Genomic DNA, 14,130 nt, shown 5'->3' on the forward strand with positions numbered 1-14,130 from the left:
AGCCCATGGCACCTATGAGAACGAAAAATATGAATGGCTTTCAATGGAGAAAAAGTAATTATTTTCTGGTCCCAGTCTTTATATGCACTGGATTGCATATAGTCGTTTGTGCAACGCCCCCCGCTGCGTGGGCCGGGTGTGTATTGGCTCCCGGGATAAAGCTGACGTCACGGGAGGAGGAACTTTGCTTTCCAATCGCAGAATTCGTTCGGGATTGACGATGAACCTCTTAAATCCCTTGCGTAATTAATGTCGGATATCTATCGCTTTTTTTTGTCTATGATAAGAAAATAATTATACAAAAAGAAATAGCCTAGAAATATATTAATTTCTAGATAAAGAAATAACATATATATATATATAATTTAACCCTTAAAATAACTGTCGTGAATCAAACAATCTACCTAGTAATGCTACTTTTTGGGGTATTGTTGAATCTTCGAGGAATTGCTGGGTATTGCCCTCAATATCGAACCCTTGGTCGCTCCTCCCTCCGTCTGAGACTAAGCCACGCCCAGATGAATCACTCCCACCACTAACCTGCCCTGCACACACGCGCACACACACACACGCAGGGGTCGGAGACTGTAGAGGAGAGACCTGGGACAGGACGCAGTGAAAGCCAAGGAACTTACGACCGAGCCTACTCCTCGTCTCACCGGCAGGACATCTTGAACCAACGCGCAACCGAACCTCAGTGTGTGGGACCTTGTGGCTTCTGCAGAGATGATCCCCCGGGCGCTGGTCCTGCTGTGCCTCGGGACGGTGGTTCGCTCCCAGTCCGTCTCCAAGTCCGTCTCCCAAGGTTAGTTTATTATAGGCTGCTCCTCTCTCATACTAACCCTATTTTTTTGTACAAAATATGTCTAAATACAAAATGCAGAAGGCAAGACCAATTGTATTCTAAGCTAATGTGTCAAATTTGTATTAGTTATCCTTTTGACTTTTGCCGAAAAGTGAATTCATAAAAATGGCAAAAAATATCTATAGTCTGTTGGCATTGTTCCCTAATATCTTCGTTACCTCCATACACCACAGCACAGACAAAGTAAAGTCTTGCAAATTAATCACATAGCCTACTTTGATAAAAAAAAAAATCAAAATCATGGGGAGAGAAAAAATCGTCAGTTCATGATTTATGACCATTGTTGCTGCAGCCGCTTTGAAGTTTGAACATCTTGAGACGCTTGGATTTTCTAGAAAATGTTTATTAGTAATTTATCTTCTACAAAACAAGGAATAGCATCTGTTTAGAGAATAAACTTGGCATTGCGCCAACTGGGTCTCAGCGGGCACTGTGAAAGACGTATCTTTTATGTTCCCGTTACTGTCGGCTGCTACTAAGTTATTTCAATTGTATATTTCATCCGGTAGCCCTCTGCCTCTCTCTCTCTCTCTCTCTCTCTCTCTCTCTCTCTCTCTTTCCCTCTCCGTATCTCTCTCTCCCTTTGTGTCTCAATCTCCCTCTCTGTCTCTGTGTGTGTCTCTATCTCCCTCTGTGCCTCTTTTTGTCTCTCTCCCTCTGTGTCTTACTCTCTCCATCTGTGCCTCTGTGTGTGTGTGTGTGTGTGTGTGTGTGTGTGTGTGTGTGTGTGTGTGTGTCTGTCTGTCTGTCTGTCTGTCTCTCCCCCTCTCTCTCTCTCTTCCTCTTGCCCTCTTGCTGTGTGTCTCTCTTGCTGAGTGAAGAACCGATGAACCCATATGGTCAATGAGTGCATCTCCCATAGCTCTGCTAGTCCTGTAATAAAAGCTGAGTGGTGTAGAATTACACCGAGAAGCGTACAAAGTTAGTCGTCTGTGTCTTTATCACTTAATATTCTCTTGAGACAAAGTCAAGAACAAAGAACACAACCCAGCCCTTCCAAAACATCTGGTTTCCGTGACGATCAATTAATCTCTAAACTAGGGCCAGAACATCATTGAACCCCATCAACCCCACGGCCCATTCCGGGGTTAGGAGTTGCTGGCCCCACCCCCCTAGAGGGGTTTTGTATTGACCCCCCTAGTGGGGCCCCGTGGTGATCTCCCTAGTGGGGTCCCATGGTGGCCCCCCTATGGGGTCCCCTGGTGACCCCTTAGTGAGGTCCCGTGCTGGCCCCCCTAGTGGGGCCCCATGGTGGGCCCCCTAGTTGGGCCCCGTGGTGGGCCCCCTAGTGGGGCCCCATGGTGGGCCCCCTAGTTGGGCCCCGTGGTGGGCCCCCTAGTGGGGTCCAGTGGTGGCCCCTCTAGTGGGGTCCAGTGGTGGTAACCCCAGGGTCGGTTGAGGAGGCTCTGGGGTACCCTGATGGTCCTAACCTGCTGTCCCGCGGCCTCTCTCCCCCAGAGGGCTGCATGGAGGACGGTGTGATGTACCAGGTGGACGAGCAGTGGGAGCGGCGGTTCCGGGACAGCACCCTGCTGTGTACCTGCCACGGCACGGCCGGCATCAAGTGCAACAGCAAGCCTGAAGGTCAGAGGCGCCCCCCCCCCTCCCCCTTCAGTGTACTCCTAAGCGCTCATCTGACCCCGTACTCTGATCCCTCCGGCCTCTTTAGAGGAGGAGACGTGCTACGACAAGATCAATGAGAGGACCTACATGGTGGGGGAGTCCTACGAGAGGCCCAAGGAGGGCATGATCTGGGACTGCACCTGCATCGGCTCCGGCAGGGGCAAGATCAGCTGCACCATCGCAAGTAAGTGTGTGTGTGTGTCTGTCTGTGTTTGTGTGTGTGTGTGTGTGTGAGTGTACTCTCCATGCACATTTGGCAACATACAGATACAATCTCCTGTTTCAGAAGTGTGTTTTATGAAGCAAGCAAGGCTCTGTTCTGTGAACCCACTCCTCCCCCCCCTACACACACACACACACACACACCAACACACATGTTTGACCAGGAAGTGCATCATGGACCATAACTCATTGATAATGTGACTGGGTGTATGACTCTGCCTGGTACTGGTTATGGCTTGACTCCCTCCAGTCCCCCCCACCTTTTCCTCTCCTGCAGACAGTGGTCACTGAGTGTGTTCCTCAAGCCACGGGCTAATCCCCACATTCTCCATTAACGGTTCAGCGAGGCAATGCAGCTGTTAGCTACGCTAGCTGGGGAGCAACATGTGTGACTATCTGCATAGTTTAGTGATTTTCTCTATGGAAACATTCCTCACACACACACACACACATACACACACACACACGCATGCGGTTCATTGGGTTGGTGTCCGTTTCCCACCAGATCGGTGTCATGAGGGTGGCGCCTCCTACAAGATCGGGGACACCTGGAGGAGACCCCATGAGACGGGGGGCTTCATGCTGGAGTGTGTGTGTCTGGGCAACGGCAAGGGGGAGTGGACCTGCAAACCCATCGGTTAGTGGCGGCCAATAACAATGCTCACACATGATATTGGTGCGGTAGCTGGTTTATGGACAGTCTGCCGTTTCACTGTTTCATTCAATCATCTCGCCATTCCATTCAAGCCTCAAGCACAGATTCATGAGCTCACAAACATGTTGATGGAAGCTGATTGATCCATGTGTTTGATTCACCAACTCATTGACTGTGTTTTTCCCTACCGCAGCTGAGCGTTGCTACGACAACAGCGCGGAGCTGTCCTATGTGGTGGGGGAGACGTGGGAGAAGGCGTACCAGGGCTGGATGATGGTTGACTGCACCTGTCTAGGGGAAGGCAGCGGGAGGATCACCTGCACCTCTAGGAGTACGTACTAACCCTAACTCAAGGGACACAAACATGAATGCATTCATTCATGGTTTATAAATCCATCATCCTGGTGGTTCAGTATGGTGTTGGCACCTGCCAGGGTGAGGGGTTAGATTCCCACCAGGGCGACCGATGCTAAAGATGCATGGTATTGTGAGAAGCTTTATTCCATTACATTTGATATGCCCAGTCTTCTCCTCTGTTTCTTAAGCTGCACCAGGTTGTGAACTTGGTATTAGTCATCTTTTGGAAACAAGGCTTTGGTTCATCTATACCTTCTATTCTCTTAACCTCCTCCTGGGCTGTTAACTATTACTGGAAGCTAGGTATTTCGGAGACTTGTATTGTTCCTCTTGACTGATGGATGATCTCCCTTATATGGCAAAACAGATGTGGGATCCTTTCCCGCATTTTGTTGGTAGATTATCTGTTGTCTAAACAACACTAGCTAGCTACAAGGTTGTTTGTGTTTGGTGTTTGGTTGTGTGAGTCAGTAGTCAGTGAGACACACACATGGACACACACATGGGGTCGCCTTAGCTCAGGAGGTACAGCAGTTGTCTTGTAAACCGAAAGGTTGCTAGTTCGATCCCCAGCTCCTCCTAGCTGAGTGTTGATGTGTCCCTGACACTTAACCCTAACTGCTCCTGATGAGCTGGCTGTCACCTTGCATGGTTAACCCGTCGGTGTGTCAATGTTTGTATTAACCGAAGTTGCTTTGGATAAAAGCGTCTCCTAAATGCCCTAATTGCAATTGGACGCACACACAGCTGGATTCCCTTCCATTAATCTCCATCCTGTTCTAAAGACTGTGGCTGAGGGGTTTTAAACACACACTCAGGCAAACATGTCTGACTAACAGGATATAGCGGAAATTGGCGTTTCTTAGAAAGGTCTCAGGTTTATTTTCGATTAGGAGCAGCTAAAGCGTTTAAATCCTACACCTCAGCTCACCCCATAACCCAGAGTGTATGTGGGTGTTCCCTGATGGCTAGTAAGCATGCTACGCTAGTATGCTCACGTTGTGGAACACACGCACACACACACACACACACACACACACTATAAACACTCTATAGGCATTCTTTTAAAATGACATTTTATGACCTCCTCCAATAGTTTTCTGTTGCCTTCTCTCCCTTGGCCTCGCCGTGTCCAGACCGCTGCAACGACCAGGACACCTACACGTCGTACCGTATCGGAGACACCTGGACCAAGACGGACAGCCACGGCAGCGTGCTGCAGTGCCTGTGCACAGGCAACGGCCGTGGGGAGTGGAAGTGCGAGAGGCATGCCTCCCTGCACACCTCTGGGCTGGGTGAGACACGTCCTCCTCCACTCCTTCTCTTCTCAACCTTGCTCGCGCTCGTTCATTGGAGCTGTTTTTTATCATCGCCGTGGATACTCAGACATTCATTCTGCGTTCCGCTGACAGCTGCAGACGTGTACTGGCTGTGTAGACGCCAACGTGCTCCCATTCATGCTGTGACCGAGGGTCCACGTGGGCCTGGGGTTCCACCCGGGCATGATTCCCAATCCTGACTTCATTCCAGTTGGGCTCGGTAATGCACCGTGACTTGTTATCTGGAGGATGTGCACTTTGGGTGCACACTCGCCTTGCGCGTGGTCAGCGCGGCCCCACGTCTCGGGCTGCAGTCCAGGATAGGAGGACATTTGTGTTACGCAGAAAGTTTGAGTCTTGCTTAAGGTAAATGGAGAGAGAGAGAGGGAGGAAGAGACAGACAGACAGACAGTAACTGAGGGAGAGGAGTTGAGAGAGAATGGAGGCCGGGGGAGAGAGAGAATGGAGGCTGGGCGAGAGAGAATGGAGGCCGGGGGAGAGAGAGAATGGAGGCCGGGGGAGAGAGAGAATGGAGAATGGAGGCCGGGGGAGAGAGAGAATGGAGGCCGGGGGAGAGAGAGAATGGAGGCCGGGGGAGAGATATGCAAAAGCTGTCAAGACGATTTTAGGACGTTAAGAAAGGAGAAGACACGACTCCCTGCTAGTAATGGGTCAGAGGGTATAAGAATGGGTAGGAGGAATTGGAAGGAGGTCTAGAACCATTAACCAAATGGAAAGTTAAGAAGAATACGTCATTGTTGTTCAGAGAAGCTAATCAATATTAACCAGTTGCAGTCTGCTTATTCACAAATCCAATACTTTAATGATTTTATGCAAGACCTTTGGGCTGCTTTGAGAGACACGCTGGTCAGAAGTTAATTTATTAATGTGTTGTCTGGCTTTGTGCCATTTGGCTGTTTCTGTTCTTTTTGCCTGCAGTCTGTTGCTATTTTGTCTTTGGCATCTCTCCTAAAAGTTTAGCTCTTGAATGCACACAAAATGGTTCCTAATAGGATACAAAATGGCAACAATTTCCATTGTTTCAGCAAAAAGTGATTTTTATTTATACAACTTTATTTATAGAGCATTTTTGTGCAATACATCAATACAAAGTGCTTCGCAAGTAAATAGGAAGGCAGGGATGGACAAAATGGTGGCGATAAATAATGCATACATCCCAAACTCTGTTTTTTGTAAAGGCCTCGATATAAGTACAACAAAATTCTTACAAGGACGATAATCCATTACAATTCTAGCGAGTCTCTCCTCCACCTGGTTCATTCAAAGATAAACTAAGGGCAGGACGCAAAAGTCCATATGTGATGGATATGAAGGGATAGCAGAAACTGTGGTCATCATTCACGTGGTGATGTTGCTGTTGCAGGCAGCATAGCGTTGTACTGTAGGGGGGGGAGGAATGAGCACCCTGTTAACACTGCATGGATACTGCATGGCGGTACTTTGATCTGGAAACATATTTTGCGATTTAAGTATGTATCTAGGACTTTCAACACTCACTCACTCACTCACTCACTCACTCACTCACTCACTAATGAGTGAGTGAGTGTGTGAGTGAGTGAGTGAGTGTCTGCTGGCCAGGTCTCCTTCAGGACCGAGGCTAGTGTTGATAGAAGGGAGTCTATCCATTATCTACATCACAAAACACGGCTTTGTGGAGCTGTTCAAAGTGGATTCACTCACTCACACACTCACTCTCTCTCTTGTGTGTTTCCAATGTTCTAATCTTCCTCCTGGGATGATGTTTCAGGGACTGGCTCCCGTGTGGTCACCAACATCCAGCCGGTGGCTCATCGTGAAGGTGCGGTGGACTTCCCCCCCGAGGTGACCTGTTCCACGGAGTCGGGGCTGAACTACGTCCAGGGCCAGAGCTGGCTGAGGACCCAGGGCAACAAGGAGATGCTGTGTAACTGTGTGGGCAACGGCATCAGCTGTCAGGAGTGGGGTGAGAGCTGCCGCCTCGCAACCGGAAAATCACCTTCTGTCTATTCTGTCATTATAGGATCTATCTTTGTAAGTAAATGTTTGGGGAGGATTCTTTTCCTACCTGTTGCAGTCCACTGAGCTTTTCCCACTAACGCTTGTGAGGGAAATGTATGAGCTGGCAAGATATCCTGGTTTCTTCCGATTTAATCAACAAAATCCCGTCTCTGGGTTATGTGTTTGTTTATATATAAAATATAATAAAGTGGCCGGGGTGTTGGATTGGGAGAGGTATTCTTTGGTCCCCAGTGTCTGCAACCTGACTGCAGGCCTCCCTAGGCGCTGAGCTCACTGGTGTCTCTCTCTGCGTGCAGAGGGCCCCGCTCCAGTGTACGGGGGTAACTCCGGGGGCCAGCCCTGTGTGTTCCCCTTTGTCTACAAGGGGAAGACCTTCCACTCCTGCATCTCGGAGGGCCATGAGGACGGGCAGCTGTGGTGCTCCACCTCCTCCGACTATGACGCAGAGGAAAAGTACTCCTTCTGCACTGAGAAGAACGGTAAAAAAAAACCCACTTCTGACCGGGGTCCTTTTTTATAATTAAATGCCTCACGTGCCCATTGGGAAGAATGGGCTTGTTGTTTATGTAAATCAAGGTTAAATCTAACATTACACACAATCAATGGACATATTGAAACAGAAAAATATTAGTTTTCCCCCGTATTGTACCCTCTTGACCCTGACTTGATGAGGGAGTTGTAGTTCTAGTACCTCCTTCTGGTCCCTCTACTACAGACCAGTGAGTGGAGTAATGTCACACAGCCTCCTGCTCCTTTTCCGTTGTTAAGGAAAGGGTAACAACTTCTAACCACGGGTGAATGTTTCAACAGTGATGGTGGCCACGCGGGGCGGGAACTCCAACGGGGCGCTGTGCAAGTTCCCCTTCCACTACCTCAACAAGAACTACACCGACTGCACCTCGGACGGCCGCCGCGACGGCATGAAGTGGTGCGGCACCACCACCAACTACGACGAGGAACGCCGCTTCGGCTTCTGTCCCATGGCCGGTGAGTACGACCAGATGGTCTGGTGGTCTGGGGGGTTTGAGCCAGTCTGAAGCCGACCTGCAGCCTCTGCGGCCTGACCTGTAGGGGATTCCAGGAGGAAAGGGCCCCAACCCCCTTCCTGTTCATTAACGACACGTACCTGGAAAAACAAACCACTACAGGTCTCTTTGCTCTAGCCACAGCCACTGCTCGATGTCTTGGTATTCAGTGTGCTTGTGAATGTGTGTCACATGTGTGACAGACTGGAGGAGAGGGGGATAAGGAGAGGGTGTTAAGACCCTTCTTGCACCTCTTCTTGCATGGGGTGATGGGGGTGTGGGTTGATGTGTGTGAGTGTGTGGATTGGGTGGGTGCTGGGGAAAGGTGTCGGAGGTCTTCAAGGGGAATATAAATGAACACCCTAATTATTTCAACACTCCCAAGGCATTGATTAACCTTTTGGCACCAAGGGGACAACACACACACCCACACACCCACACACGGGCATTTGCCTCGTTAAAGGCGGTGCCACTCCGGGCTTCACCCTTACCTCTTCATGGAATTACGGTATAATTAAGGCTGTGCCATAACTCTATCGGAAGGCTGTAATTGATTCAAACAAGAGGGTAGTGAGTGACGCATGGCTGTACCTGAGAAGCATAAAGCTGTTATCTGAGTCAAGGCGGGGAGGGAGCAACAATTAGATTTGAAGGACTTTCTTGTTCTCAGCAGGTAGAGGTCCCTGTAGAAACACGTGTGGCTGCCGTTGTTTGAGTGTGAATTATTGGTCTTCGGGAGGAAGAGGACCCTCCCCCCCACGCACGCGACCGCCACGCCAGTTGTTGTTGTTGTTATTGTTGTTGCAGTAACAACAGGTTGGCTGATGAGGTCGAGAAAGTGTTTGAGAAATGGGATTGGAAATGAAGTTGATTTTAAAGGAAAAGATCAATCTGATATAATCCCAGGATAGAGTCGTTCTTCGTCTCATCAGGTTGTTTGTTGTGGTTGCCGTGCCAATTGGTTTGTTTTTACTTGGTGCACAATCCAGAGTTAATCCAGTCAATGAGCGGCCTTTTCACGTGTAAATGGACATCTGCGAGGCAGCCTTCAGCCATCCAGAGTCATTAGGATGGTAATGTCTGCTGGCCAGGTCCCCTTCAGGACCGAGGCTAGTGTTGATAGAAGGGAGTCTATCCATAATCTACATCACAAAACACGGCTTTGTGGAGCTGTTCAAAGTGGAATTCACTAAACACTGGCCTGAAGTTAGCTACACACAACACAGGAGAACTATCCTTTTATACTTTAACCTTGGTAAGAGAGGCTTACCCTTTAACCTGGGAATATATCACTTTAATAATCACTATCATTATAAAATCTGATTTATTAAAGGAATCTCGCAGATGGTATTTATATAAATAAACTTAGCACAAAAAGTAAGGACATTTGTGTTTGGTTGATTATTTCTCTGTGGTAACAATGCTTTTTGGTAATACATCTTACCGTTGGAAAGCCTATATAGTTCCCTTTCAAATGGAGCCCCATTTGTAAGGAACATGCACATGTGGGATGAGCAGCAGAGCTGAGTATGTGGGTTGCGCCCATGAAACATTTGCCAAATCTTCTCTGCCAATGTCATACAGCTTATTCTGCCATTGACTCGTTTGGTGGATTGGATGATTGAAGTTTGAAGAAACAAGACATATTGGCAATTTAACAATTTATTCATTTCACCAACAGGAGCCTCAGTAGCGTGTGGAAGAACCATACACAGCCACAACAGACTGGCACCTCCTTCTCATGTTGGTCACCAGCCTGGTCACATACTGCTGTGGGATGGCATCCCATTCTTCAACCAGCATTTGTCGCAAGTCAGCCAGCATGGTTGTGTTGGTCACTGTGGCACGAACAGCACACCCATGCTGATCCCACAAGTGTTCAATGGGGGTTGAGGTCAGGACTGCTAGCAGGCCATTCCATCCTATCCACTCACACATTCTGGAGGTAGTCTCTGATAAACCATGCCCTGTGGGGGCGAGTGTTGTCATCTTGGAGGATAGAGTTCGGTCCCAGACTGTGGAGATATGGGATTGCCCCTGGTTACAGAATCTCATCTCTATATCTCTCTGCATTGAGATTGCCTCCAATGATGACAAAACTCGTTTTTCCAGTGAGAGAGATGCCGCCCCACACCATCACACTGCCTCCACCAAAAGATGTTATCCTATCGGTACAGCAATCAGCATAGCGTTCTCCGCGTCTTCGCCACACTTTGACCGTACGATCCAACTGCTGTAGGCAGAATCTGGACTCATCACTGACACATAAGCTTCCTCCACATGTTCAGGTTCCAGTGCACGTGTTGCCAACACCAGCGCAAATGGGCCTGACGGTGTAGGGCAGTCATGGCAGAACTCCTGGCAGCCATATGAGACCGGAGATTGGCTGCATGTAGTCTGTTCCGGATTTTCTTGGCAGAGAGCCATCGGCCATATCGTCCTACAAGCCTTGACTGCAAATCTGTAGAAGACATCCTACGGCACCTAAGTGCTGACAGGGTGATGAAATGGTCTTCTTGGGGTGTCGTCTTCTTGGGACGCCCACTTCGCGGCCTGTCTTTGACATCCCCTGTTAAATGGAACTTGGCCTCAGTTTGGAGAGGGTACTAGGGCTCACTCCAAATAATGCTGCAACTTGGTTTTGTGGAACACCAGCTTGAAGTTGCCCTATCGCAAGGGCCCTATCCAGATCAGTCACACGCGGCATGCCGATTCTTGGAGCAGACACTTACTGACTGTAGCTGTACTTACAGTAGTGGGGCCCATGCTCACAGGTGCTGCCAATCAGGTGCCAATCAGGCACCTGAATGGCAGCACCTGGGGGTACCAGAAGCTCAAAACAAGTGTCAATAGAAACAGCAAAAAAAACTATTTAGCAATGGCAGAAAAGATTTGGCAAATTTTTCATGGGCGCAACCCACATACTCAGCGCTGCTACTCATCCCACAAATGCATGTTCCTTACAAACGGGGCACCATTTGAAAGGGAACTAAACAGGCTTTCAGACGGTGTAAGATTTATTGCCAAAAAGCATTGTTCCCACAGAGAAATAATCTACCAAACACAAATTTACTTACTTTCTGAGCGGATAATATAATAACATTTTGCCTATAATTTTACAACGTATAACATTCGTTCACCACAAATGACTCATAAAAGCAGTGCCAACATTTAAATATTTTTTAACCATTGAGCGAACAAAAAGGCAACAGGCTGATTATCATTTAGGGGGCCACTCAATGACATGCAGAAGCGTCATCAACACGCCCACTGAAGTGGTGTGAGAAATACCGACTTTCTACTCCTTATTCACATATAAGGTAATTTACATTTCCTACGGAGAAAATAGTACCTCAGGGGTAGTATTATTCAGGAGATTTTCAGGGTACAAATGTCAGGATATGCTGTTCACACATACGGTCCATCAGGAGAATATCAGGACTTACACGTGTGCCTGAAAGCAGCTAGTGTGTGAACATTTGATTACATTATAAAATTAGTCAATTTATGGTAGCAGGGGTAATTGTTCAATGGAAAGTGTAGTATACTATTCATGCAAATCAATTATTAAATAGCTTTTACTGTTATTCAGGGCTGAAAAGTGCATTGACATTTTAAATTGCAAGACAACTACTACGTGTTAGTTGAAAATAATAATCATCATTGAGATTCAACATCTCTTCCAGTGTTCTGGCCAAGACAGGCAGCAGTAGCCTACAGTCACACATAGGATACACACAAAACATAAAAAAAATAGGAAAAATAATTTGGGGAGGCTCAAGAAGCAGGGTAATATTAAGTTTGAGCAACAAAGTGTAAAGACATATGGGGAGGCTCAAGGAGGAGAGTAATATTACATTTGAGCAATAAAGTGTAGTCTTGTGGTGGACTCTAGACATAATTCACCGTACTGTGTGTTCGTTCTGCATTATAGGGACACTGTCTCCTTAAATCACGTGACTTATGTGTTGATATGCCGGTCGGCGCGATGTTTGAATTTAATGTTTTTTATATGACAAAATGAACGACCCGCCGTTGCTTGTCAAGGTGAGAAATTGTCTCTTCCCTTCTTTTATCACAATTGCTACAGTCTATAGACAGAACGTGTTACCTGGGAGAGTTTGTCGATGGCGGAGCCGTTATGTTTAAAAAAATATTGTCTTACCTGGGCGAGTGTGTCGCTGCGGTGTGTGCGTGTGTGTCCTTACCTGGGCGCGTGTGTTGATGGCGGAACAGTTATGTTTGAAAACATAATGTCTTACCTGGGCGAGTGTCGCTGCGGTGTGTGCGAGTGCGTGTGTGTTCTTACCTGCGCATGTATCGATTGCGGAGCCGTTATGTTTAAAAACATGACGTCTTGGCTCGGCGAGTGTGTCGCTGCCTTTGTCTTGACATGCGCGTGCGTGTGTGTGTGTGCGTTTCCATGTATGTTCGTGCGCATATTCGTGCGCATGTGCGTGCGGTTTGTGTATGCGGTTTGTATGTGCATGTTTTCGGTGTATGCATGCAAGTGAGAGAGAGAGAGAGAGAGAGAGAGAGAGAGAGAGAGAGAGAGAGAGAGAGAGAGAGAGAGAGAGAGAGAGAGAGAGAGAGAGAGAGAGAGAGAGAGAGAGAGAGAGAGAGAGAGAGAGAGAGAGAGAGAGAGAGAGAGAGAGAGAGAATAGTCATAAAGTTTACAGATTCCAAGAACACCTTAATTCAGTCTTAATATTGGATGGATTTTGATGGCATCTTCATTGTAGTTGTCTAATATTAGAACCTTTATGGAGTTCTTCTCTCATATATCCTTACAGCTCCTTAAAAGTTTTGTTATCTTGCTCTAGAAATCCATTTAAAAAGTCATGGAAAATAGACTCCAAATAAACACCCATGTTGTATTCTAGCCAGTGTGGGACACATGGCTGGCAGAGCTAATTAAGTTGTCAAAGACCGCAATTGAGGGCTTTGATATGGCCCTTAATGGCTTGAGATGTAAGTGCAAAGCAAACATCTAGCCAGAAATGTGAATTCATATGTTTGTAAGGGTATGGGCCATGCAGATGTTGGATAAGGACCTAACCTCTCCCTGCTCGGTATTCCCCTGTAGCTTGGCTATGGTGGGAACTAGTCTTTTGGAAGAGTTTCAAGTTGACTCATTAAATGTCCCTTGGCACTCATTTTAAGATAATAAAAGACCATTGCAGTAGCTCTTAAGGCTCATGCAACTGAAATGCTGTTAAATAGTCTGTTAAATAGTATTGATTAGGCCAACCTCATTGCTTGGATTACTAGTATTTCATCACTTTAACACTTAAAGTGATGCAATACTAGTAATCATATATATATTAGATAATAGTATATTGAAAGTTAAAAAATATTCCAGGCTCAAAAAATATCTACAAAGTGTTTATTATTGTATATTTGTACATGCCAGCTGCTGTAATCCCAAAATGTGATCACATGTGACCAATGTGCCAAGTCCTTTTTTCGGTGGAAAACATGTTCATGATCACAAACTTAAACTTCTTAAATCATAAGAGCAGCATGTGCCTCATCTGTTTCAAGGTTGAAATGTGTTCCTTTTTTGAATACTATATTAGTTACAGATTTTACACCACTCTATTCCAGGACTTCAAAGGGCCTCCAGTTCACACCACAAGCAATACCTCCCTTCAATGCATCCAAGTATTTTCTCCTGCAGTCTGTGAAGGTTTGAGCCCAACCTTGTTTACAAACTGCATTAACCCAGGCGGTTTTTATATTAGCATATTTTTGGATGCCGGTGGAATGATCCTAGCAGGAGCCCCCACCACTCAGAAAGCTTTTGAGTGAGTAAGTCTGAAGACTAAATCGGAGTCTACCTAATACCATGAGTATTTCAATAGACTCCAACCAGCCCTCCAGAGATTCTCCCCCATTCCCCTCTAATCCAGCTGACAACTGCCCCTCCACCTCAGGCTCTGTATCCATGTCAAACAGCACCTACTGTACGGCTGAGATAGCTCGTCTTCCCAGAGAACAAGGAGGCTTTGGTCAAGGCCTCTGCAGCCTGACCCATCCCTGGGC

The 14,130-nt window shown here is 47.2% G+C and overlaps 1 protein-coding gene across 1 annotated transcript in view; it reads left to right on the top strand.

Annotated features, from left to right (window-relative positions):
* The first annotated feature begins 572 nt into the window (after positions 1–572).
* fn1a (fibronectin 1a) overlaps positions 573–14,130 on the top strand; it is a 41,872-nt gene continuing 28,314 nt past the window's right edge. The window contains exons 1-9 of the mRNA XM_079732050.1: positions 573–805; positions 2,324–2,449; positions 2,535–2,672; positions 3,216–3,347; positions 3,559–3,696; positions 4,859–5,017; positions 6,810–7,004; positions 7,357–7,539; positions 7,871–8,047. Of these exons, the coding sequence (XP_079588176.1) occupies positions 727–805; positions 2,324–2,449; positions 2,535–2,672; positions 3,216–3,347; positions 3,559–3,696; positions 4,859–5,017; positions 6,810–7,004; positions 7,357–7,539; positions 7,871–8,047 (1,327 nt within the window). The 5' untranslated portion in view covers positions 573–726. The remainder of the gene's footprint in view (positions 806–2,323; positions 2,450–2,534; positions 2,673–3,215; positions 3,348–3,558; positions 3,697–4,858; positions 5,018–6,809; positions 7,005–7,356; positions 7,540–7,870; positions 8,048–14,130) is intronic.

The sequence above is a fragment of the Pollachius pollachius genome, assembly GCF_949987615.1.
Source record: "Pollachius pollachius genome assembly, chromosome: 3".
NCBI classification, from domain to species: Eukaryota; Metazoa; Chordata; class Actinopteri; order Gadiformes; family Gadidae; genus Pollachius; species Pollachius pollachius.